This window comes from Empidonax traillii, unplaced genomic scaffold (genome assembly GCF_003031625.1).
Source record: "Empidonax traillii isolate 1590-97213 ecotype Southwest subspecies unplaced genomic scaffold, ASM303162v1 scaffold40:size2234952, whole genome shotgun sequence".
NCBI lineage: Eukaryota > Metazoa > Chordata > Aves > Passeriformes > Tyrannidae > Empidonax > Empidonax traillii.
Window position 1 is genome coordinate 1,906,996 of NW_020955233.1, and position 23,758 is coordinate 1,930,753.

Below are 23,758 nucleotides of genomic sequence, written 5' to 3' on the forward strand. Positions count from 1 at the left end.
GGCTCTCCACCAAAATCCCCTCAGAGCCTTCCGAAACCTCTTCAGCGACCCCCTCTGGCTCTCCCGCCAAAACCCCCACGCAGCTCCCTCAGAGCCTCCCCTCAGACCCCCCCTCAGAACCTCCTCACAGATTTTCCTCACAGAGACCCCCTCAAACTCCCCTCAGAGTCTCCTCTCGGGCTCCCGCAACCCCCTCAGAGCCTTCCTAGCCCCTTGCAGCCCCTCTCCTCGTTCCCAGATTTGCTCCGAGGCTCCACAGAGCTCTGCCAAATCCCAGCGGAGCTCCCTCAGCCTTCCCCAAATCCCTCCCGAGACCCCTCAGAGTCCGGCAAAATTCCCAGCCCCGCTCCCTCAGAGCCCCTCAAACTCAGCCCTCTGAGCGCTCACCTGACCCCAGAGTTCCCCCCCAGCCTCTCAGAGCCCCCTCTGCAGACCCTTTCAGCGCCTCCAAAATCTTTTCCGAGCCCCCACAGACCCCTCACGTGTCGTTGCTCCCCTCTCAGAGCCCCCAGCCCAGGCCCGGCACCCCTGCCCGCAGAGACCTCCTCAGCCCCCCGGCTCCCCTCCAGCGCTCCAGCACAGGTCCCTCCTCCGCCGGGAGGATGACTCCCTCCTCCCCAGGGGCCCCCCCAAAAGGCAGCAATCCCTTCCCCAGGGCCCCCCCACCTTCACAGGCACCCCTACCTCCATCCCCCCTGCGCTCCTGCAGAGAGGTTGCTTCCTCAGATGCAGGGAAGCCCCTTTTCCATCCCCTCCCTTCCTCCCCAGCAAGGCACCCTCCTCCAGAGAGCACCCACACACCCCATCCCACCCCATGCACCGGCCCCAGCCCTTTTTCTCCATGCACGGCCACCCCACAGCGGGCAGGGGTCCTGCCCTGGCACTGACCTGTCCTTCCTCAGCCCCGGGGCGCAGCGCTGCCCCCCATCCCCGGCACCTCTGCCTATGTGCGCCTGGCGCCGGCTTTGAGGGAGAAAAAGGGGTGGGAGAGGGGGGCTCTCCTGAACTGCTTCCAGATCTGGTGCATATGGTGCATTTCTTCTCCAGGGGCGAAACCCTGAGATGGAGGAACGTAACTGGGAAACTCAGCCTAATCCCTCCTGCCGGGAAGTGCACCCCTGATTACCCCACAGGATTGGCCGCTATCCGCCTCTCCTCCTCCGGCGGGGCTTCGCACCCGCTCGCTCATTTCTCCCGTCTCCCTTTCCTTAGCGTCGCTACTTCCATAAGGATATATTGCCTCGTTTAGGCAGTAAGTATCTTGGTACTCAATGATCTATATCTGTCTTCGTTCAGGTAATTGTTTTTCCGCCTCAGGGATAAATCCTCTTGAGCTCCAGAGTACGGTTACACCCTCGGCTCAGTTGGAGTGCTTGTGGACAGTTTGGGTGCAGCTCTTCCCTACACGTTAATAACTCTCAGTAAAAAAATCGTCGTCTGCACCACATTGCAACTGAGGAGTTAATAGAGGGAAAGTGCTCAGCTATTCCTTGTGCTCAGAGCTTTCTCCCTGTTTCATAAATAACTGTGATTTTTCTGTACATGGTAAGGTAATTTATGTAACAGCATAAAATCTGTGTATTGGTCTGTATGTGTAAAATGGTTTCCTTTTTAACATTTTTTTATTGCTTTTGCTAAATCATATAGCAGGATAGCTTCTAATCAGTACATGATGGTATGTCCAGAAAAAGTCCTTCAGCTTATGTGAACTAGATCTAGATCTGGCACACTGGAGAGCTCAGTCATTAGGTCACTGAGAAGCAGAATGTGAAAGAAAAACAGCTGGAAATGTCATTGAAGGCTCAGAGAAGGCTGTTGAGTCCGGTTCATGTCCAGTCCCGGAGCAGGAGGTTGGAAGCACCAGAAAACCGAAAGGAAATACCAGGGTGAGGGGGAGAGCTGGAGCCTGCTTTGTGCTTAGAGAGGAGGAGGAGGAGAGCCTGAGAGCTGGGGCTGAGATTGTCACTGTGTAGATGGTCAATATGGGATGAAAGTGGGTTATCAGCCATTAAACGCTGGGGATTAGGGGTTTAGGGAGAGAGGTGAGCGAGGGGGCGGCTAAAACCTTGTGGAAGGGATAAAGCGCCAGAGACTGCCTAACGACTGATGTTTTGGTGGCTTGCTGCCAGGGCAAGAATATTGTCAAGGGTTTTAGTGAGTGGGTGGGATGCTAAAAAGCTTCTTTCTTAGAAAAGAAGTGATCTTTAGTTATCCTGAAATCTGGAAAACCAGATATGTTGTTTACTGTTTTCTAAACGAAAGGGCCAAGAGCAGTGGGGAGTTCTCTCTCATAGGCAAAGGGAAATCAGTGCATAAGCTCTTACTGACACTGCTAGGATGAATATATATCTGAATATACTTTTGAGTGTATTTACTAAGAAAAAAAATTCTTTCAGAAGTATGCTTTAAGAGTTTAACAGATTCTAACCCCTCACATTGCTTTACTCCCAAGGTTAAATCTGTTGCAAATTGAAATTTCTTTTTAGAGAAAGTGTCTGGGTCATGCTGTGAAAAACTTGCAGAAATAGAAAGCATCTTTTCATGATCCTATAACTGTCTTGAAATTTGATCCTGCCTGTCTTCCATTTCCTTCATTTTTTTTCCCAACATAATATCACTTTTGGTCCAAGATAAAAATCTGAAAATATCACTGGAAGTACTAATGATAATAAAAACATCGGAAGCTCTGAAGAGGTGAGAGCAACTGCGAGTGAAATGCCCCCTGTGGCCATGGGAGGCCGCAGCTTGTATGTTCCTGTCTCAGAGAGCTCTTCCACTGTGTAGCAATGACCATTACTCTACTTTTCCTTCCTTTAGGACTTTTTCCTTTCTGAATTGCAATTTGGTCTTTCAAAGATGTTGTTCTTTCTTCCTTTCCAGCTTTATTCTTGTACTTTATGTTGACATGCAGAGGATGTCCATAAACAGAACAAGTGCGTGAGAAATACTTTTTCTCTCAAGTGAAGTGACAGAGTGTTCCCAGGGCTCTTGGGACTGGAATAAAAAATGATATTTATCAAGATGGAGATATTTTTGTCCTACAAAATGTCCTGGGGTTTTCTAAATCGTGCTTTTCTGTTTGGAGACAAAACAAAGCTTTTAAAGTTTGTCATGCAAACTAAAGGCAGGCAATCAAGTGATTCTGTCACAGTGGTCTGGTGACCGGGATATTCATGCTGGTGGTGGAGGATCCAGGTCAGAGTCACAGCTGTGTCATTCCCTCACATCCCACATGCCTGTTCCAGGACAAGTCAGTCTCTCTTCCTGCAGCTGCTCTGCTTTCTCTGGTCACTGGGAAAGGTGCTTCAACTTGGCGAATGCTAATTCACCAAATACCACTTGAAATCATTAATACTGAACTATTTATTTGGAGCAGCTCCAACAGAACTGCCCCTTTCTTCCTCCCTAGTTCCACAGCTGCTAGGACTTTGTGTGCAGTTTAAGCTGACCTAGCTGCTCAATTCCACTTCTCACTTGACCCCCTGAGGCAGATTTCTACCTCTGCTGTTCTGCCAGCACTCACCCAAGTTTGTCTCGTTCTCAGTGAACAGGTTTGGGCAGCTAAACTCATAGAAGATGATTCATTTTTTTGGTAGAACCAGATTTGTGTGTATGGTGTCACTACAGGGTGAGCCCAAAGCGAGTGCCAGCACAGCAGAGGTGGCAGATGTGCAGATGGATGGCAGGACCGTGGCACTGCCACCCGGGATCCTTTTACATTGCTGTGGAACAGCAGGCTCAGCCCTGAGAAGTTCCTACTCCACCTAATCTTAACCATCGGGTAGGAGTTTGGAGGAGGTTTTTTTTTTTCTCTCACTGTCAGAATAAAGAATTTGATGCCGAGCCTAAAAAGCTTTCCCCCAGTTATCAAAATCAGTACAATCTCCTGATGACAAACCAGTTTTCTCACCAAAATCCCTTTAATTCATCCTAAAATTCCCTGTCCAGTCGTAGGGGGAAAGAAAGAATCTGACTACTAGAACAACGAAGCAACTGGTTGAAAACCCTACCCCGGCACTGCACAAGCAGTGCTGCGTGCCCTGTGCTCTTGTTGGTGACAGAAGTCCCACAGTGCTCCAACGGACCAAACTGCAGTTCTGTCTCTGGAATCCTCAGGGTCCCGAAGCACACAGGCACTGGAAATGCTCCCTGCTGGCTGTGCTCTATGGCCACGAAGCAGCCCCGTGGCTCAGCCCCCCGTGGGCAAAGGGGAGTGGGTCTGAGCTCGCGTCTGTTCTGCGGGGAAGGGGTTCATGTGCTTACAGACTGTTCCCAGCTTCACTGTACTGCTGTCAGAAAGGATTTTAAATGTTGGCTGACCTGGTCCATGGTTATGTTAAAATGTGATAATTGGTGTGAGTTTATAATTAGTTTATTTCCATTATCTCATTTAAGTTATGCTTGGGGGATGGATTTCCAATCTTGGTTTGTATTTTCAGGCACTAGTAATTTTGAAAAATGAGTAATCATTTGAATTAAGATTTATTATGTGCATTTCAACTCAAAAGCAATCCTTAGAATAAAGCTGTGCAAAGAGCTTGTTTTCAAACTAAATTGAAATGAATTTTTAAAATGTTCTCTTATAGCAATTTTTAGAAATGAGACCTTCTCTTCTAGAAACTAAATAGAGAAGAGGCAGTCCAGCAAATCTTATTCATGAAAAATTCCCCAAACCCTTCTAGTCAGTGGGAGTTTCACACCAAGAAAGGCCACGAGATGAGGTAAGAAGCACTGTTTTAATCTGAACTAACCAAATTTATGGAGAAGTGTGAAGTTAATAATAGATTTGAATAATGTTATACCTAGACAAGGATATTTTCATACCTCAGGTTCATTCAGGTTCCCTCTGTTCATGTATGGTTTTTAGCAGTGATTTTGGCAATGGGTGTGTCTGTGAAGTTTTTGTTCCTGATTTATGACTTTTTAATGGTAGATAAGCAGAACTCCTCATCCCTAGTATTTTTAGATCCTAAGGGATAAGAGCATATCTGTTCTGCTGAACCTCCTTAAGCTCTCATCAAAGTACTTCAGTTATATCTGTTGGGGCTTACCAATAACTAAAAATGTTCAGAAATTTCATTTATAAGATCCTTACCTTTAGGTACTTTTAACCTTTTGGTGCTCATAATCATCAGGGTTACATTTTTACTTATTGACCCTTTGCCATTGACAAGTTATTTTTTATATATTAAAAGCAGTTAACAATTTATTAGACTTGGGAAAATATTATTGGATCCCTACGAAAGAAAAACAGAAAACCTGTTGTTCTGTCCTTCCAGAAGCTGTGGTTTCTGTTGATACACAAGTTGAAATTTTGGGACTTTCCAGGATTGTGTTTTTGCCAGACTTAAGAAAATCCATAGAATTATAAGCCCTTTTCCACTCTCTGCAATACACACGAGCTTCAGACTTAGATTTTAGCACCTAAAATCCCTGAGCTGCTGCCCATGGAGAGGACATGTCCTCTGCTGAGGGCTGAGAGGATCATTTCTGATACTGTGGCTATAAGAGCTGCCTGGTCCAGTTGTAGGTGCTGTGAATGAAGGCCTCTTCAGGTATAAATAAATATTTACAAATAAATACATAAACATACAAATAAAGACCTTTCTTCCCTATCCTCAGTGCTGGATCCAGTCAGCATGATGAGAACCAGAAGGGGCAAGACTCAAGCATGGGGAGGAAGAGCTCTACTTCTGGACCAGGAGACTGCTATGAAGAGAGGAACTCAGGCACAGCTGGAGGCTTCAGGAAGTGGTGAGTTGGAAAAGGCTGTAAAACTTGGCAGTGGAGCTCGGAGGAGGGGTGGGATACTAAGATTGTATGAGCAGCCAAAGGGTGAAGAGCCTGGAGAACAACAGGACGCTGAGATATGAGCTGCAGCAGGGAAGAGAGAGGACTAAGATGCCTGAGAAATAGCAGGCTGAGGAAATTGTGTGGGGAATTACAAGCCGAAGCTGACAGAGAAGGAGTGAAACAAAGAGACTGACTGAGGAGCTGAGGAGTCCAGCTGAAGCAGATCAGACTGGGAGACATGCAGGGCAAAGCCTACACCTTGCACAGTAATGAAAACATGACCAACTCAAGGCAAGCAGGGACTGTGTGCAATAGGGGGGCAGACTGGGATTGGGATCCATCAGCTGCATGCTGGAAGGATGCTTCATTAGAACTGTGTATGTTACTGCTTGCTATTCTGTGTGATCCTGTGAGATTTGAGATGATGGCATTAATGACATTTTAATACCTACAGTGGCTATTTTTACTGGAAATTTACTAATTTTTAAAATACTTCTCCCTGCAAATGCAGTTACCCTTAGACTTTTTAAGATGCAGTCTGGGATCAGAAAGGGATAGGGGGAAAAAAAGTCTTTATTTACCTCTAAAAGAGCAAAACGTTGTTGAAGAGCAACAAAATTTAAGGATTTGGTCAAGAGGTGTTTGCACCAGCTATTGCTGACTTTACCACTTGCATATTGAAGCACCACTGGCAGCACAGAGAAGAACCGATTATAAGAAATAAATAAATAAATTTCATAATTAGAAGAAAACTGCATGAGTTTCTAAGGCCTTTTGCAATCCAGCTCCAAGCCTCTCCAAAGGTTTTCCCTGCTTTTCTGGTTAAATCAGGCTATAAAAGCAGTGCCCTCTGCTGCCCAGGACCAAGAGTGCTGGGCTAAGGGATAGTAACCCACACTCACACGAGCACCTTTCAGAGTGCTGTGCTGTTTCACATGTGTACTGCTCCTCTCTAATATGTGTTTGCATGAATTCAAATAAGCTGGATTCCATTTTGCTGCTGAAGGTGACTAGTTGTATTCTCTCTTGTAGTACTTCCATTCTTTGAGCTCAGATCAAACACAATCAAATGATTTTTAGATGACCCTTGTTTCTCGAATTGGAGATGTCATAAGCAGCATAAAGAAACAGTTTGCTCTGCACTGGGAGCCCCGTGATCTCTCCATGAGCTTTGCAAACTGAAATGTCACACTGAATTTCTCTTCCAATGTACCTAGCGGCCCATAATAAAAACATATCATTCTTGGAATCTGACTCGGTGGGAAATGGTAGATAAATAATGCAGTCATGCTGCTAAATATCTGTATTGTACTAGAAAGGGAGAGAAGTGAACATCCTATTAGCTGGCAATATAAGGTAGACACTGGTCAGTGAATCTCCTTTCTAGGGTCTGCAACGCGTAATTTTCTGGTCTCTGTGGGAGCTGCTTTCAGCTGGCAGTTGTGGATGGACACTCTGGGTGGATGTTTCCCTCTGTGATCTCAGTCTGCACAACTGCTGGCACTGGGGAGCTGGCAGAACAGATCACAGTGGGCAAGAGCAGTTTTTGTTGAGTTTGGTTCCTTCTAGGGCCTTGGCTCGGGTTGCTCTGGAAAGCAGGGGTTGTGCTGGGAGCTCAGGGCAGGTCTGGTGTTGGGAAGCAGCTCGTCATGGTGGGGCTTTGGATCTTTGTACAATGTGGAAACCTGAGAGGGAGCCCTGGGGTGTTGTGGAGAACTCTAGAGAGCTTAGGGGGAGCTGGAGATGGCACAGGAAAAAGGTCATGGGGAAAGAGCCACTTGAGCATAAAAATGCTCTTATGGAGGGTGCATGGCAGATTTTGGAACACCAGCAATAATGCTTGAGGACATCTCGTTTTCAAACATCATTGTTCTGAGATCACTGAATTACTCCACTACTCTCAGAGCTTTGCAAGACACGCAGATTAGAATCAAAGACTGTATCCCCTCTGAGTACAATGTACATGACAATTCCTTTTCCTGAGCTGTTTACTATGTTCCCCAGCTGTGTTTACCTCCTGCCCTGAATTATGCAGCCTGGCTGTATGTGAAGTGACATCCCTGCCAGTGAAGAGCTCATTTGTGTTAGACCTGCTAGTTATCTTCATGCAAGGAGAAGGGACTGTGCCTGCCCAGCCCCAGCATTTAGAAGGTTGCTGTGGGATGCTGCTGACTCTGAAGAGATGCAGCACTGATGCTCCACCTGCCCTTGGCGTGGTTCACTCCTGAGAACTCCATGGAGCTCTCCAGAGCTGGTCATAGGTGCCTGCACTGTCCCTTATGCAGAACTGCCAGTTCTGCTTTCAGAAGAATGCTTTATTCTTCTGATTTATTCTTTTGGGGAGAGATTAAATGCATGTCTTGAGACCAGTGATAATATTTTTGATGTCTTATCTGCATAATGGCCTTCTTTTCCAATAGAAGGGAGATAATAGGGATTACTGTAAGAAATGGTAACATTCTTAGGCTCCTGCAGGCTTCCCCAGTGCAGATTTCTAGTCTCCCTTGGTTCTGTCATAAATTACAGTTGATCTTTGGAAAAGGGTAGAGGACATGGCTTGAGTTTGAGCTGGAACTCTGGTCTCATTCTCTGTCAAATCTCTGTGCTCAGTTTCAAGAGACCATCGATGCTGCTCAGCAGCACTGCCTGCTTTCAGCAGACACATGACTTAGAACCTGTACTGACGTGTCAAGCTCTGCACAGCAGCATCTTTGATAAAACTGAGTCCCAGCACAGGCTCCTCATTTCCAGCTCCAGGGAGAATGAGGATTTGCACATTTCAGAGCTGTGTAAGTGCCGGTGTCAGGATGCCAGACACTGACCGTGATGATTATGCCGTAAGGAGAGGAAGACAGATGGGTTTGACATCACAGCAGACTGTGGCTGTCTAGTTTCATCTGCTCAATTTATGGCCAAAGGGCAATCAGTTTTAGCCAAGGCAATTAATTTATTTAAACCCAACTTGACATTTGGCTAAAATTGTTTTACTGGAGTCCTCTCCATAAGGAAAGGTGCCTGGGAATGCACTAGGCATTGCAACAACACAGCTGGTGTCACTGAGCAGGACCAGAAGCTGCAGTAGGATGCATGCACCCTTAGAGGACAGGGGCCTATTGCTTCCAGCCTAATCATCTACAGTAGCAGCAGGGACTGTCTCACAGCTGTACACATCAGAGGTGAGGAGCTGGGGAGGGAGTTTGGGAGAATACCTCAGTCATACATGAAAATGTAAGGCTAGGTAGCTGCTCCTCTCTCTTGCTGCAGCGGCAATAGAGCAAGGGTGAGGGTAGATTTATGGGATGTATGTACCTTTACAGATTGTGGGATCAGGGCCTTTTCCTGGACATTGGTTGTTGAGGCATTTAAACCAAAAAGGGCTCCCTCACTGAAAGCCTCTGTGGCTTCTCAGTTCTTCAAAGTTAACAGCAAACAGAAAGTCAGAATACTTCAGAAAACATCTTTGTAGCTACTTCTTCAGCTATAAAATCCTGATTTCTATGTGGGGTTGTACAACAGGCTTCAGGAGAGCTCTCTATGAAGGCCAAGAATGGGATCACCCTGATGTTGGGATGTTCCATAACGAAATGCCCACAGGCTCTCCTTATTCTCTTAACAAGCTGCTTAAGGCAGTTTGCCTACTTCGCTTATACCTCTGGATGAATCTGCATCACATTCCCCTTTTCCCACCTTCCCTACTGTCTTCTTGTTCCCTCTTTTTCCTTCACTGCCTTCTCCAGACCCATACTGACAAGGCCCTTTATACTGTGACAGTAATACTAACCAACATGTATCATTAAGACTGAAAGCAGCACCACAAGTCACGGTGAGAAGGCAGGGATCAGAGCTACAGTTTGTCCAGCTGTCCTTCCCCACACAAGCATTCCAGATCTGAAACCACTCTGACTGCAATTTTCAGTGGAGGCACAGTGAATTCCCTGAGTGGGAACCTTCTTACCTTTGGATCCACACTTCATCTAACGTTGTCTTATCAGAGTTTGCTGGAGATGCTGATCCCTTATGAGATAAAACATTCAGAGGTTCTTTGACAGGTTCATTGTTTTTGAGTGAACCTGTGACATAAGAGAAAGCCAAGAGGGTGTTAAAACAGTTATTTTTTTAATTTACTTTTACTGTAGGTAGTTGTTTGCTTACACCAAAGGCAACAGAAAGACCACAGACACAAAGGTGGTTACATTTTAGCTTTGATTTTCAAACAAGGTCAAAGTGTCATTAGCTTGCACAGTGCAAGATGGTACAGCCTATGTCAGAACTGAGAAAAGGTGAAGCTGGAGATACGGTGTCAGTTCTTACCTATGTGAGTAGCACTCTCACCACTGCAAAGTGGTCCCAACATGAGTGATTTTCAGTGCAATCCACCGAGCAGAAAAGGTTTATCTGTGTGTGCCTGTGCATGCCAATATTTGGTTTCCCAAGTCAAGGCTTCATTACTGCTCTGCTTTCAGGCACACAGTAGATGTTCAGTTTACTGGATAAATCAAGGTTAGATTTGGGCGAAACAGGAGCTTTACTTTTAATTGCTTCTCCAGTTTCCCTCAGATGAACCTCTGATCCCTTCACAGGCAGCCAAAGTTGTATTAAGTCCATGGCTTACAACTGTAGTACTTGGCAGGAGAGGATGCATCTCACTTTTCAAATGAAACCTCCTGTTGTTTGAGGCTTGTTGATATATGGCCTTGTTGTTTTTTATTAGAAATATTTTGGTCTAAGTCATAATTCTGTTTGCATTTCAAACTGGTGACAGCACAGTCAGTCAGGTCAATGCTCTGAGGCTGGTTTCTGATGCACCCTTTTAATCAGTTTTCAGAGGGAATGGGTGACATCCAGAATTTTAAAGCTTGCTAAACTAGTGCCAAGGGCTTATGAAAAAGTAGTTTGAGTTACTCACTTTGAATAGTTTAAACACTTTATCCTTCTGTCCGAGGAGATTGCTTAAAAAAACCCCCAACAACTGCTTTTTCCAGTTAAAGGAAAACATCTATTATGTTTTACAGCTCCTAGGCTATAAGCCAAAGCTGGGCTGGTGCAAAGAGTGCCTATATAAAAACCTTTCCCTCTGCTGAATTTAGATTATTTTAAATTGTTTTTTTTTTTTTTTTTGTGATCTGATCTTCTGAGTCTTTAGTTTTCTCATTTTGTATCCTACTTCGTCTTTTCCCCTATATCTTTCCCTCTCTTCTTTCCTTCTCCCCTCCAGTCATTCCCTAAGCAGAATGAGAACAGGTTAACATTTGAGCTTGAGTCATATTCTTGGATAGCTGCTGTTCAAATGGGTTGGAAGGCAAGATAAAATAGCTCACCCATCCCTTGCTTCCATGCACGTCAGCAAATGCTGTCAGAAGTTCCTGCTACAAATGAGGCTGGTGAAGAAGCACGCGCTGTCCAGTTTCGGGGAGAGGGGATGGAACCAGTGAAGTAGAGGGAGAGAGTAGAAGAGCTGTTCACACAGTCCTAGCTGAATTTGAAAGTCTGAGGTGGACTTGCTACAGTCACCCTGGAGGAAGAGCTAGTGCTCCTAGCCCAGGTCTTGCAGTACAGATGGAGAAAAAGAACGTTCCCAGTGTGTCTTGCTGAACAATTGCAGGTATGGAAGGAAAAGCCCTGTTTGGAAGCGATCCTGTTTCAGCAGCAGTAACACCGGGAGGGGGTGGGAGAGAAGCGCAGGCCAGCCCCTGTGGATGCTCTCAGGAGCTGCCAAGAGAGAAGCCCTTCTTTTAGCTTGCCCTTCCTCAATGTCACTGGCCAGACATGAGGGATGTCCTCCCGAGCCGCTGTCCCGATGCCGTGTCGCTGCGGGTGTCTGGAGAAGGCGCGTCCTCCTGTGCTGGTGCGGCTGCAGTGGCAGCAGCAGGTCGCAGGGGTGAGGCCTCCTCACAGCCCTGGGACGCTGTGCCACCGGCGAGCAGCAGGCAGGGCGAGTCCGCGCTGTGCCCGCTCTGCAGCCCTGCTAGGGAGGCGGGGAGAGGATGGCTCTGCTCGGGTCCTGTCTGCACCCGCAGGGTGGAGAGCGGCGACACTCAGTTTCTCCACAAACCTCATTGCAACAGTAGCAGAATATTAAACAGGAGCTCTTTGCTATGCTGCTGTCTGCTTGGAAACTTGGAAAAGGGAGGGAACTTTCCTCCTGTCCATGCCACAGGGTTGAATGGGCCTTTATACTGCTGGAACAGCATGGTTCCCTTGGCAAGGCAGGCAGAGACACCTATTTTCTTGGGGACATTTCCCAAACCTATTTTGGGGTGGAGGATGTTTGTTCTTTGTTTTCTTAAAGGACTCGGTCTACTTTCAGGGGCTGAAGCGGTGGCTTTACTGCTGCATAACAAAGCAATAGCTTTCAGGCTTGAACATCAGTAGTGGTGCATCATTTTGACACATGCAGCTATCCAAAGTTCAGAGTCCAGTGCATTGATTCTGTCAGATTATACCCTGAAGGTAGGATAGGTATCTTTGCTGTGAAGGAGTTATAAAGTTCAGTTTCTCTGAGCACCTGGCAGATGAAGCAAAGGGCATTTTGTGTGTTCCCAGTTTCAGTTCACTCTTATTTAGCACTGAGATTAAAACCACTTAAATTTTCTCCTTGCAGCCCTGTTTCCAGTGCTTCTGAGTGTGCCGCAGTAGCTCCTTTGCTGGCTCTCTTCACTTCTCTTATCCTTCTCTTGCTTCTTCACAGACAGCTGCTCAGACAAGGTTCCAGCTCAGTGAACAGCCTGGCCTTGCAGTCATGCACTGTACTGTCCATACTCAGAAGAAGCCACCTCATTCCTCTTCTACTGAAGCCATGGCTGAATCCATATATGTTCTGGACGGTGATCCTCTTATTTCAGCCTCACAGTTCAAAGGGGGCTTAGGTGTTTCTTACAGCTGTCTTCAGTGCAAGGCGGCAGTAAAGGCACTTTCAGAGAAGCCTTGCTCCCCCCTCATAAGAGCCCATTGCAGTTCCCTCTGGCTCTGCTGACTTTTTTCTATACATCGTTCACCTTGCCAAACAGTTACCTGTATAGTTCTCACTACTTTGGAATACGTCCTTTCTGGATGCTAAAGAAGTCCCTACTTCATGTAAGGAAGCTTCACGTAAGTTAATGTGTAAATTATTTTTCTTTTAGAGAGCAGAGGGGTGGCAGTGCAGAGCCCACATATGTTTAGATTCTCTGCCACAACTTGTTTAAACGTCCAACCACGTCACATTTCCATACTGAGCACAGAGGGATAGCACCCCTCTGCCATCTGTGCCACGGGGCAGGGGTGCTCTGTAATGTGCTGACTGCTGAGCTGCTTTCTACCTTCCCCGTCCCTTTTTTATTCCCATTGACCCCTAGAGTTCCCAATCTCACTGCAAAGGGGAGCATAATGCTGTTTGGGTCAGTACTCACCTGTGACACGCCCCATGTGCACTGCCTCTCTCGAAGCCTTTCTTTTCCCTCTGTTTGGCAGCCTCATGGATCGGTAGTACTTGGAATTTCTTTGGATGGCAATGTAATGTGTTGGCAAGTCCCCCTCGTGAGCCACTGGGTCAGCACCTGCTGACTCTTCCTCACCCTCAGAGACCGACCCTGACTCTCTCAGTACCTGCCGAGAAAGGCCCTGCCAGAGCCCACCAGCGGAGAGCCTGTGGGCGGCTTCTCTCCCATGCTCATCCATGGCTTCCAGATCTTGTCTCTATGGCAACTGAGATGATGGATCAGCAGCAGAGCAGCAGGAGACAGGTAGCCTCCACAACCCCATCAGCTGTATCTGAATAAGAGCTGTAGATGGACAAACAAAACACAACGAAACAGGAGAAGAAAGGACAAAGTTCTGATTAGTTCAGAGGCCATAGTCCATCATCCGTTAAGGATAATGAAGACTTCCTAGGACTTTTTTTCAGAGATCATTCTGAGATCATCACCTTACAAGCCTTATTCTAATGTTCTGAACATTGCTCATGGTTGTCCTTCCATGCTATGTGAATGGTCACGTCCTTGTTTGTGAGGGTGAAACTGTTACCGAACAGAAAGTAAGAGCTGAAGAGAAAGCTCTGTTAATCTGTGTATTTCTCCCTGTAATAGATGAATTATTGCCTTTTACTGCTTGCCTTCTAATACTTATCAACAGTGCTCACTCCTGCCGCGCACATAAGTGAAGTGAAATCCATATAACTGTCAAGAAGTGAAGGCAGAAGAGACAAGATTATGTAGTGCAGAGACTTGATTTATTTTCCCAGAGTTGCCCTCAAGTGCCAGTGTGCCTCCTCAGTGACATGGGGACCAGCACAAGGGTCCCACTACTCCATGTGTCGGTACATGGACTGTGCCACCACTCCCAAGCATTTTTAGGAGGCAAATCACTCCAACAGCAAAACAGCAAATTGATCCTTCAGCCTTTGCAAGAGTGAGTAAAATGGGAACTGATTATTTAAGCATTCGCTGCTCCTTTGTCTGCTGAATTCTTACAGCTGTCAAATTCCTTCTGAGTACATAATGTGATTTTGTGACTGATGGGGGCCATCATGAATAGTAGAAAGACATGCTGTATAGGAAATGTGACTATAAAATTGACAGCTGGCTGAGAGAAGGGCATAAAATGGTGCTAGGGATTAGTCATTAGATGCTGTTTTGAGCAGTTACACATATCACTGATTTGTTACATTACAGTATATCCAAGACACAAGATACTCCAGAAAGTTGAGCATTTCAATTTTTGTTCTTGGTTTTCTGCAATCTCTATGATCCCATGTGTGCTGCAAACCTTTCCCTTGCTTGCCCCCAGGGTCACTCCAGCTGACCCTGGGACATCAGGGACGGTTGGGACATCATCTATGAATCATCTGCTTTCCAAAATTTTGAAAGGCCCTGTGATTTATCCTTATAAAGGGTGGGTTACTACCTGAAATCATGCTCTGGGCATGAGCTTCCTGGCTCTACAGAGCTGCTTTCTCCCTTCATAACCTGAACCACAGCATGCAGCTCACAACTGCTAAATTTGGATCCTGACTTCAATTCTGCCAAGCCTTTTGGACTGTTTGGAACTGGTGGTTGCTCTGGGACTGTTTCCAGTGTTACTGGAACTGTATGAAGGACTCATTTATTGGTTGTGGTGCTAAGTTTGGTTTGTAAATGACTCTGAGGCATAGAAGATTCACTAAGCTTGTTTCTGTGGAATAGCAAAATAAAACCAGCTGCTGTTGGAGACAGTTTGAAAAGAAAGAAGAGGCTATTTCTTTTCCTGGGCCTCTCTTAGTGTCCCAAGACTAAAGCCCCAAAGGCTTGATCCTTGCAACTGTGATGGACGATGTCTGTTAACGGGACCAAAATTAGCATTACAGCTTCTTAACCCTAAACTCCAGCAATCGCTAGTTTTTGATTTCTTTCTCTTCTATAGATTGTTTTATGCCTCGTCTCTCGAGGAGATGAACATGTAACAATCTCCTCTCTATCAAATTTCCTGTGTGCTTTGAGTGGCCATCCTTTGTCCACGTGATTCAGCCTGGTGCAGAGACCTGTCTCTCTCGTGGCCTTTGCAATACTGACATAGTTTGCAGTGCTTAGCAAATTGCTGCTGGTGTTTTCTTCAACAATGAGTTAAATTCTTCACAGGAACTGCTCACCAGTTAAAGTTTTCACAGGAGCTGCATGCTCAAAACCATGTTAATATTCAAGGGGATCATTAGGCAAAGAGATTCTCATGTGTGCATGAAGAAGACTGTTTTCCCCTTTCACTTATCTGGTGCACACAGGAGTACCTGGATGTCACTGCTGGGCTTTTATAAAGGACCTTGGCAGAGAAGGAGCCTCCAACACTCAGCTGGGTTGCTCAAAGACGTAAGTGTGTGTTCAGCAGCCCTGTCAAACTAGTGTGGTTATCTTTGCCAGATACTCCTCCTTTGGCCCATCAGAAAAGTGAAGGTGCCCATCCCAAACAATCAGCTTGCTGACAGGCTACCGCACAGTCCCTGACAAACAGGATCCCTGACCAGAAGTGAATATAGCAATGGATGGGAGAAAGACTTCCATGTTTTCCAGGAGAGGCAGAGGGGACACTTGTTTATTGAGGTGGTTATAAACAATATATATTGCTTTTTTAATTTCTTCGATGAAGAGTTCAAGAACAGAATGTAGCTCTGAAGGCAATGCTTCTGATTCCAAAACTGATACTCTAAGAAATTATCGAGAAGCCATTTACTGATATCAAATAGTCCTGGCTTTTGCAGTTTTCAGGCATATCAAAAAACTAGGGATGAGTTTAATAGCATTCAACTTTGCTATTACATTATTCTGGCAGCAGTCAAGCTATTCAGGGACAGAAAATGAATGACTCAGGCAGGTGTGGACCATAACAATCCCCGTCTGACTGTTTGCAGGGCATTTTTTAAGAAGGTGTTCACCTCTGATAATCACAGGTGAGTGCCAGGCCTTGCATCCAGAGTAACCCATCCCAAGTATATTCCCATGCCACCTTGAGATCACATGGCTGCAGCACCCCCACTCACCTGGATGTGCTTTGCAGGTAAACATACTTCCCTGTAGTTCATGGAGACCAAAGGAGCAGTCTGTAGGGAAAACAGAAAGATGGCAACAGTGAAAACAGCACGTGATGCACATACAGAACACCAGAGATATGCATTTTGACTCACACATAATTCAGCCTCCAGGAATTTGTCTGGGTAGAAATTTTACTTGCCAATGGAAAAAACTGGCACTTACCAGCAAATGCCATGACTTTTGTACAAGAACAGTTGAACTCAGGGATGCTGGGTAAAATGGTAATTAAAAACTGTATAAGGGACCGAGGTTCCTAGAGCAGTGTGGACCTGGACACGTGGATGTGTGCAGGAAATAAGGATCACTGCTGGCAGGGTGGGACTGGATGTGTTTTCAAGGTGTGGTCTGGCTGTGAATGGGACTAACTGCTGGTCCCTGCTGTGCAAAGAGAGTGGGTGATAGGGATTCAAAGGCTCTCAGGTGTAGGAAAGGCATATCAGGTGTGACTTTTAATCAGAGCTACTCAAGCATGGTTTTAGTAGCAGAAGATGCAGACTGAAAAATGAGACTGCAGCCGTGTAGACCTGCAAATGGGTTTATTCTGGGAAGTTTGATCTGGCAGTCTGAAGCAGGAGGTACATTCTAGCACTGGTTGAGCATCACTCCCTGTTTGCCCACCCCATGCTGTGCCAGGCAGGCACAGCTGCAGGCACCGTGCCAGAGGGAGGCTGTGTGACAGGGCAGAGTGTGTGACAGGGACAGGCTGTGTGACAGTGACAGGCTGTGTGGCAGGGTAGGGTATGTGACAGGGCAGAGTGTGCGGCAGGGGCAGGCTGTGTGGTCTGCCAGTGGTGGCAATCCCGGTGGCAGAGGGAGCTGCTGGGGGCTGGCAACCCCAGAGAGTCAGGGGGGCTGCCCCAGCTGTTGCTGAGGCAGGAGGGGTACATGCTGTCAGCTTCTGGAAAGAGCCACCTCCTTCCCTGCCAACTGTGGTGCTCCACAGCCCTGACCCCTCTCTCTGCAGCAGTTCTCCAGGGCTGCAGCACAGCCAAGCAGGCAGCTGAGCTGGATCCTGGATGCTTTGCTGCCCCTGGTAATTTGTGGCCCCTGATAACGGGCTCCTCTGCTGTGCCTGGTGCTGGCCCTGAGCTTGCAGCCCCTGTCTCTGGGAGGGTTTTGTCTGGTCGCCCCCCTTCACTGCCACAAGGCAATCATTTGTGGGGAACTTATCTGGGTCCCTGCAATCAGCCTACCCTGCAGTGGAAGGGGTGCAGTGGGATGACACTAGTGGCTCTGCTTGCTGGTGAATCCAGTCCTTGGTTAAATTCCTAATTCCCCTTCAAAGTGGGGAGGTGTATTGTCTGACTGAAAAGTGTTAAATACTTTGGTAAGGAAGTTAAAGAATGCTTAAGGATTTTGGAATGAAAACTGCTCAATTTGCTGATCTTAAACAATGCTGTTGCCCAGTCTGGAAGGGTAATTAAGATTGATTAATTAATATTAAGACAGGCTGAAATCTCCAGCTGTGTGGGATGTTTCAAAGCAGGAAATAACTGGTGTGAACACAACTTGACTGCATGGTTGGCCTATACAGGGACATCCAGTCACCGGAGACGAACTGCCCTTGTCAGATTGTATAATGTGTCCTCACCACCACAGGAACAAGATAACAGTATTGATGTGTCTGAGTGGCCACCCAGCGAGGGCAGTGAACCCCCACACTGAGTTACCCACTGGTGTGTTAGTTTTGGGGCTCAGTACAGGAATTACTGTCTTGGCTTTGGCTGTAGGGGGTTTATGCTATAGAAAGGCAAAAGGTCTTATAATCTTTTCTTCCTTTTTATGTGTTGAAGTTGTTTCAAGTATAAAAGCCCTCTTAATGACTCATCTGGAAGGTTTTGCATGCTGAATGTAGGGATGCACCTTTCATGTATATTTGATGAACCAGATGGAGCTCTTTTAAGACAGTATTTTGACTTCAAGCCCTCACAGATAACATGGCTCCTTTAATATTTCTTCTTTAAATACAGTCCGACTGCACATGCAAATACTGATTTAGCTGCATCTTAGCAGTTTCTTTCTAAAATGCTTTTTTAAAAGTCTTGTGCAAACCAAAAACAAACCTCTCCCTCCCACCCCCATCAGTCCCCCATTACATCCCTGCTCATGCATTAGGCATTGACTTTTTCCCATCTTCCTGGGATTTAAAATGTCATCTCTAAACTCTTTCACTCTGCTTGGTAATGAGGCAAACCCAGCTGTTCCAGGTTGGAGCACAGTCCAAGCTCCAGCAGCAGCCCTTACTCATGGGCCACTCCTGCTCCTGTGGGTGCCGATCCCTCAAGGAGTGTCATCCCTCAAGGAGTGTCATCCCTCAAGGAGTGCCACGTGGGAGGGCCCTGCCAAGGCTCGGGGGCCGCACAGGCTCAGGCCTGTGTTTGCATCGGGAGATATTTCTGTCTGAGTCAGGGGAATAGTAACACCCACAGACTCAGCCCCAGGCTCTGGCAGATTTAGCTCTCAGCAGATGTAGCTGTGAATTCATTTGGCCTCATCAGTGGTTTAGGGAAGGCTCAGACTTTGGGCCGCTGTGAGGGAGGTGCTGAGCCAGCCCTGCTCCAGGGGGGCTGACTTCCAGCGGAAGGATGCACAGGCAGCTGGCCATGGGAACACCTTACTCTAAAGCCCTCCGGGCCCTGAACTGCCTGACCACACATACACTTAACGCTTTCACTGTTACCAGTCGGGATCACCATCCTTGGAAGTGTTAACAATCTTTGACCCTTTCTATCAGGTGGTGGCAAGAGACAGTCAAGCCTATGTCCCTGTCCAAAGCAAGCTACATGACATTTCACAAAGGAATTTCAATTATTTAGGTACAAGGCCAAGGTATTATTTGATTAAGGCACAGGGGTGGAGACAAAAAGGAGGAACATGAGAACAGACTGACCAAAAAGTGAGACATGGATCAAAGAGGTTCGCAGCAGAAGCCAGAGAAAACTAGACAGTTAGGTCAGGGGATGCTGGCTAAAAGAATATCAAATAATTTGACTCCACAGGTTTCCAGGAATCAAACATTTTGTTCTTATTATGCAAATAAGATTGAATTCTTTAACCAGCCTTAACAGAATCAAAGTACAACACTCCAATTTTGAGATAGTCTTTCAGGTGAGGAAGGTTAACAGAATGGTTCTATTGCCATGATTTAGTGCTGGTACCTTATTTATAGCAAGCAAAACCAAGACAGAATTATGCAGTTCGTTACACTCTTGTGACAAAAAACCCCTTTACGTCTTGCACATATGTTACAGAGAACCTGTTTTAGAAACCCTTCAGGGACTAAAAATAAATCCATTGGATCCATTTAATACAGCCTCCAATCCATGTGCTTTAGGCACCATGAGACCCAGGGAACAGGGCTTGGAGGGAGAAACAGTACATGTAAAATGGCTAAAAATTACTCACATGGTCTCGCTGGACCTAAAAATGTTTCCAGAATTAAATCAGGCATTGTGGGAAGGTTTCTGGATAGAGGTAAGCATACATGTGTAAACATGGACACAAAATGAGCGTGTCCTACACTGGGTACTTAACAACAGAAGAGGATATGTGCCTTCCCACAGTTCCCTCTGTGCGAAATGTGGGCTATTTATAGCAGCTACTTTGTGTTAATTAATATATCTCAATATATGCTTAAAAATAACACCAGATAACTGTATATTCTGCTGCAGCATGATTTCTCTTTTTGACTATTTACTGAGTCTTTGCAATTCAAAATCAATTATTTAAAAAGATGTGCTTTCCTGTGTGCCAGTAATAATTGCCACCTCTGATCAAATCACACATCTCAGAGAGTGATCCTGCCCTATCCCATTAAATTCCATGCTTCATCCCCTGGGTCTCATGTAGTAGATGTAGCCATGGGCTATGGCTAAGATGTTAAAGAGCTCCCCCTCTGGAGCTATTCTACATGTGTGTGTATGTTTATATCTATGCATACACAAACACACACGTGCTCTCCCTCTGTGAGGAGCCAGCCTCATTTGCAAAGCATACACAAGAGCAGAAGTGGAAATCTGCAAGCCTTTCTGGGGTTTATTATAAGCTCTTAGAACTAATTAGACTAAAATCTGACCTTATTTCTATTCCTTTCCTTAAATTATTACACATGCAATGTTGAAAGTACATCTTTGCTTGAAGATTTTGAGAGAGTCCTGGGAAGTGAAATGGATAAAGCCCATCCTGTTCCTCTGACATCACTGACATATCTCTCTACTAACAAGAACTCTTGGCTCTAGAGGAAACCCCTTTCCTTTTTCCTGCTGTTTATGAAATGTTGTTGTCCCTGATGCCATCCCATTCCTTATTTCTGCTTAGAAGAGTCTACTGAAACTGTTGCTAAGTAGCTGTGGTTTGAAACTCATGGGCTTTTCCAGGCTTATCTCTGGAAGAAAAGTGAATAATTAAAAGCAAATCTCTGCATCTCCAGGCTGGGGGGAGCACACAAGCATCGGCTCGGGGCTCAGGTGCCAATCACAGGATGGAGCCCCACAGCAGAAGGCACCAATGGACTGTGCAAGTCTGCACATGAGGCCCTCAGCAGCCTGGCTGATGATCTCCCCTGTGTTACAGGCTTGCATATGGGAGTTGTGGGTCCTCGTTCCTTTTTGTTCTGTCAGCTATGTGAAGCCTTCTGGCCATGGCCTGTGTATGCAACATAACAGCTTACACTTAAAGAGACTCAGTTACTCAGGTGTAGAACTACAGTCTCCAATGAAACAGTTTAGTCAAAACCGTGGTACAAGAACCACTGTCCTGGGTATAATTCCTGGCTGAAGGCAGAGAGGTTTAGTAATGCCAGGGTACTTAGAAAAGGAGGATCAGCAGATGTCTTGGCTGAAGCTTTTCAAGACAGACTAGTTAGTGAGCAGACTGGCCCAGTGTCCCTTAGGCAGACAACACCTGCACTGCTCTTGGGGGAAAATATAATGATGCCCACTTCTATTTCTAGATTTGCTGGCTGTGTTTGAGACACTTGTTATGGAAGAAATGAGCAGGGGTTGGTGGCTGAACTGCAGAGAGGTAAGAACTCAGAGGGTTTTTTGTTTGAAAGCTTTCATACAGAAGCAGGGAAAGAGAAGGCTGATTTTGTTGATCATAGAGCTCTCAGTTTTTCCTCCCTCAGTGGTTACTGGGTGGAGGGTCCAAGGAGTGCCTGTTTGGTGAATCTGCTGGTGAGGGAGCCAGAAGTCAGTTCGACACCAGAATACTGTTAGACTGGTTACTGCTGGCTTGCAAACCCAGGCAGGTTTGGGGTGCTGCTATGCCAGGCTGTCCTTGTCAACTACATCAAGCTAATTTCAGCTAATTTCAAGCCTGACATAAACTGATACTATTCTTACAGCCTGTTACTCTGCCTGCAAGTGCCTTTAGTAACTCAGAAAAGCACTTGATACACAACTCTGGAAACGGTGCAGCAAACACCGTGGGCTGATGCAAACTTCCTCTTCAGGAGGGCTCCTTTTGGGCCCCACGGGAGGACCTGGCAGGAAGAGAAGCTCTCAGGACCAAAGCTCCTTCTCTCCTAGTTCTGAGGGACTGGCTCAAGGCTTAGGCAATCCCACCCAACCCTCCCCCAACTCCAGCCCTGGCCAGCACAGCCCTGCTGAGAACAGGGGCTATGGGAGTGCTCCAGCTGCATGTGCATCCACAGGGACTCTCCAGCTTTGGGCCAAGTGAGTGTGTCTGCAACCAGAACTCTGTAGCTCACTCCACCCAAGTGCTAGGAAAGACTGGCAGACCTTTCCCTGTTGGATCTTTCCTTCTAACAGCCCTTGTTACCCTCCTCTTCATCCCCAGTTTTTAAGCACAGAAAGAGGAAGGCTGGGATGGGGGCAGTGAATCCCATGGGATCCAGGATCGGGTCCTGTGAGAGCAGATGTAATTTTTCAGCTCTGCTGCAGTCTTAGTTCCTGAGTCTTAGTTCCCCATCTCTAGACTAGGGATTGGTGTATCATAGTTTGTGAAGACTCCTACATTTCTTCCACAGCCTTTTTTCTTCTGAGTTACTTGAGCAGGAGCTTCATGTAAGTAGAAGAGCATGACATGAGATTGCTTAATGTGTTCAAAGGGCCCTGGACAATACTATAATTAAAGGAAAAAATGAACCATTTTGATTATTCTTTTTTGGTTATTTTTCATTTGATGCTTTATACATTTCAGTTCCCAGGTGAAAAGCAGGCATTTTTTCTAGATTAGTAATTCCTCAGTGTCCCTGTTGTTCTTCCTCAGTTTCATTTGAACTGGCTGCAACTTTTCCTAAAAAAGGGTTCTTGATTTAGGAATTGCTCCCTTTTGGAACAGCAAAGTGCAAGTTTTGCACATCGAGTAACCTGCTTGACCTGTTTTTCACAGACATCTGTTTGAAAGATGATTTTGGATAGGAAAGACAAGGCAGGGAGGAGATGCCATTTCCAGATTGTTTTAGGCTTTACTGAGTCTTGTCAGTTTTCCTTATTTTAGGTCTAATGGGGCAGCTTCCATGGGGTGCTGCTTGGAAACATGAAATATTTCCTCCAGGCACTACTGGGGGAAAAATGATAATTGCCTGTAGAAATCATAGAACAAGCTACTTTCAAAAGGAAAATCTGAGTGAAAACCCCAGGCACTGGCCACATACTCAGGGAGAGATGATGGTAATTTTATACTCAAAGAATTTTATATTGTCTTGCAAATGTCCTCTCCAAATTTCAACAGTGTGGGACAATGGCTTCTTTATCTCTGGGCTCTTCTTTTCTGGCAGTTACTGCAGTGTTTCACACATACTCCTGTATTTACAGTTGGTCTTAAAGTGGATTGGATTTATCAGTCCCAATTTGAATCTGGAAAAAATCAGCCCTGAATAAAATTTCTGTCCATCTCTTAAAATAGATGTCAGCCAATTAGTACTTTTTTGCAGGGTCAGCAAAGAATTTAAAATACTCTTCATTATTTTAGTGCAATTTCCTGCTTTCAACTAGATCTGGAGGGGACAGCTCCACTATAATGGTGGAATCCATTGATAGTTTAGGATCTCAAGAGCTGTCTTGTTCTATGAAATCTGAGTCCTTGTTTACTTTGTGCATTTAAAAATATACGTAATTGCTGGGACAGTTCACAGCCACACTGGATTCATAGCAATTGGTCTCCTGAGAGTGAAAGGAAAGATCGGCTAACGGGAAGGATCAACCTGGAGTTAAGAGGAAAACAAGCTGTTTTGCACATTTCCTGTCTTCATTTGTATATTTTTTTAAAGCAAGATCACACATAAACGGTTGCCAGGAAAAATCACCACTTGCCCTGTCCCTGGTAAAAGCCACGGTTTGGTTGGCTGGTTTGGGGGTGTTTGCTGTTTAGTTGGTCACATTAATGCCGCTCTGTGCAGGCTCTGACCACGCTCCCTCCCTGCGACGGGTTTGCTGCCTGTCAAGTTGTGCCAGTGGTGTCTCTCC

General features: G+C 46.0%; 2 protein-coding genes and 1 long non-coding RNA gene across 8 annotated transcripts in view; 2 read left to right on the top strand and 1 right to left on the bottom strand.

The window, feature by feature from the left end:
- Window positions 1-23,758, bottom strand: part of NGEF (neuronal guanine nucleotide exchange factor) — a 48,183-nt gene that overhangs the window by 23,966 nt on the left and 459 nt on the right. The window contains exons 2-4 of one of the 4 annotated variants that reach the window (XM_027878353.1): window positions 16,277-16,336; window positions 13,182-13,553; window positions 9,749-9,863 (exon numbers count right to left, since the gene is read on the bottom strand). In XM_027878353.1, the coding sequence (XP_027734154.1) occupies window positions 9,749-9,863; window positions 13,182-13,449 (383 nt within the window). In that variant the 5' untranslated portion in view covers window positions 13,450-13,553; window positions 16,277-16,336. Of the gene's footprint in view, window positions 1-888; window positions 1,078-9,748; window positions 9,864-11,111; window positions 11,131-13,181; window positions 13,554-16,276; window positions 16,337-23,758 lie in introns of those variants that run through there. The other 3 variants (XM_027878354.1, XM_027878355.1, XM_027878357.1) reach the window with 3 other exon arrangements.
- Window positions 1,002-5,117, top strand: LOC114054836. 2 transcript variants are annotated; one of them, XR_003570595.1, is made up of 3 exons: window positions 1,002-1,252; window positions 3,628-3,781; window positions 4,587-5,117. It is a non-coding gene; the product is annotated as an uncharacterized LOC114054836 (long non-coding RNA). The 2 variants fall into 2 exon arrangements; XR_003570594.1 differs by having other exon boundaries at window positions 4,618-5,117.
- NEU2 (neuraminidase 2) overlaps window positions 5,621-23,758 on the top strand; it is a 31,900-nt gene continuing 13,762 nt past the window's right edge. For both annotated transcript variants that reach the window (XM_027878358.1, XM_027878359.1), the window contains exon 1: window positions 5,621-5,754. In XM_027878358.1, coding sequence (XP_027734159.1) covers window positions 5,672-5,754 — 83 coding nt within the window. In that variant the 5' untranslated portion in view covers window positions 5,621-5,671. The remainder of the gene's footprint in view (window positions 5,755-23,758) is intronic.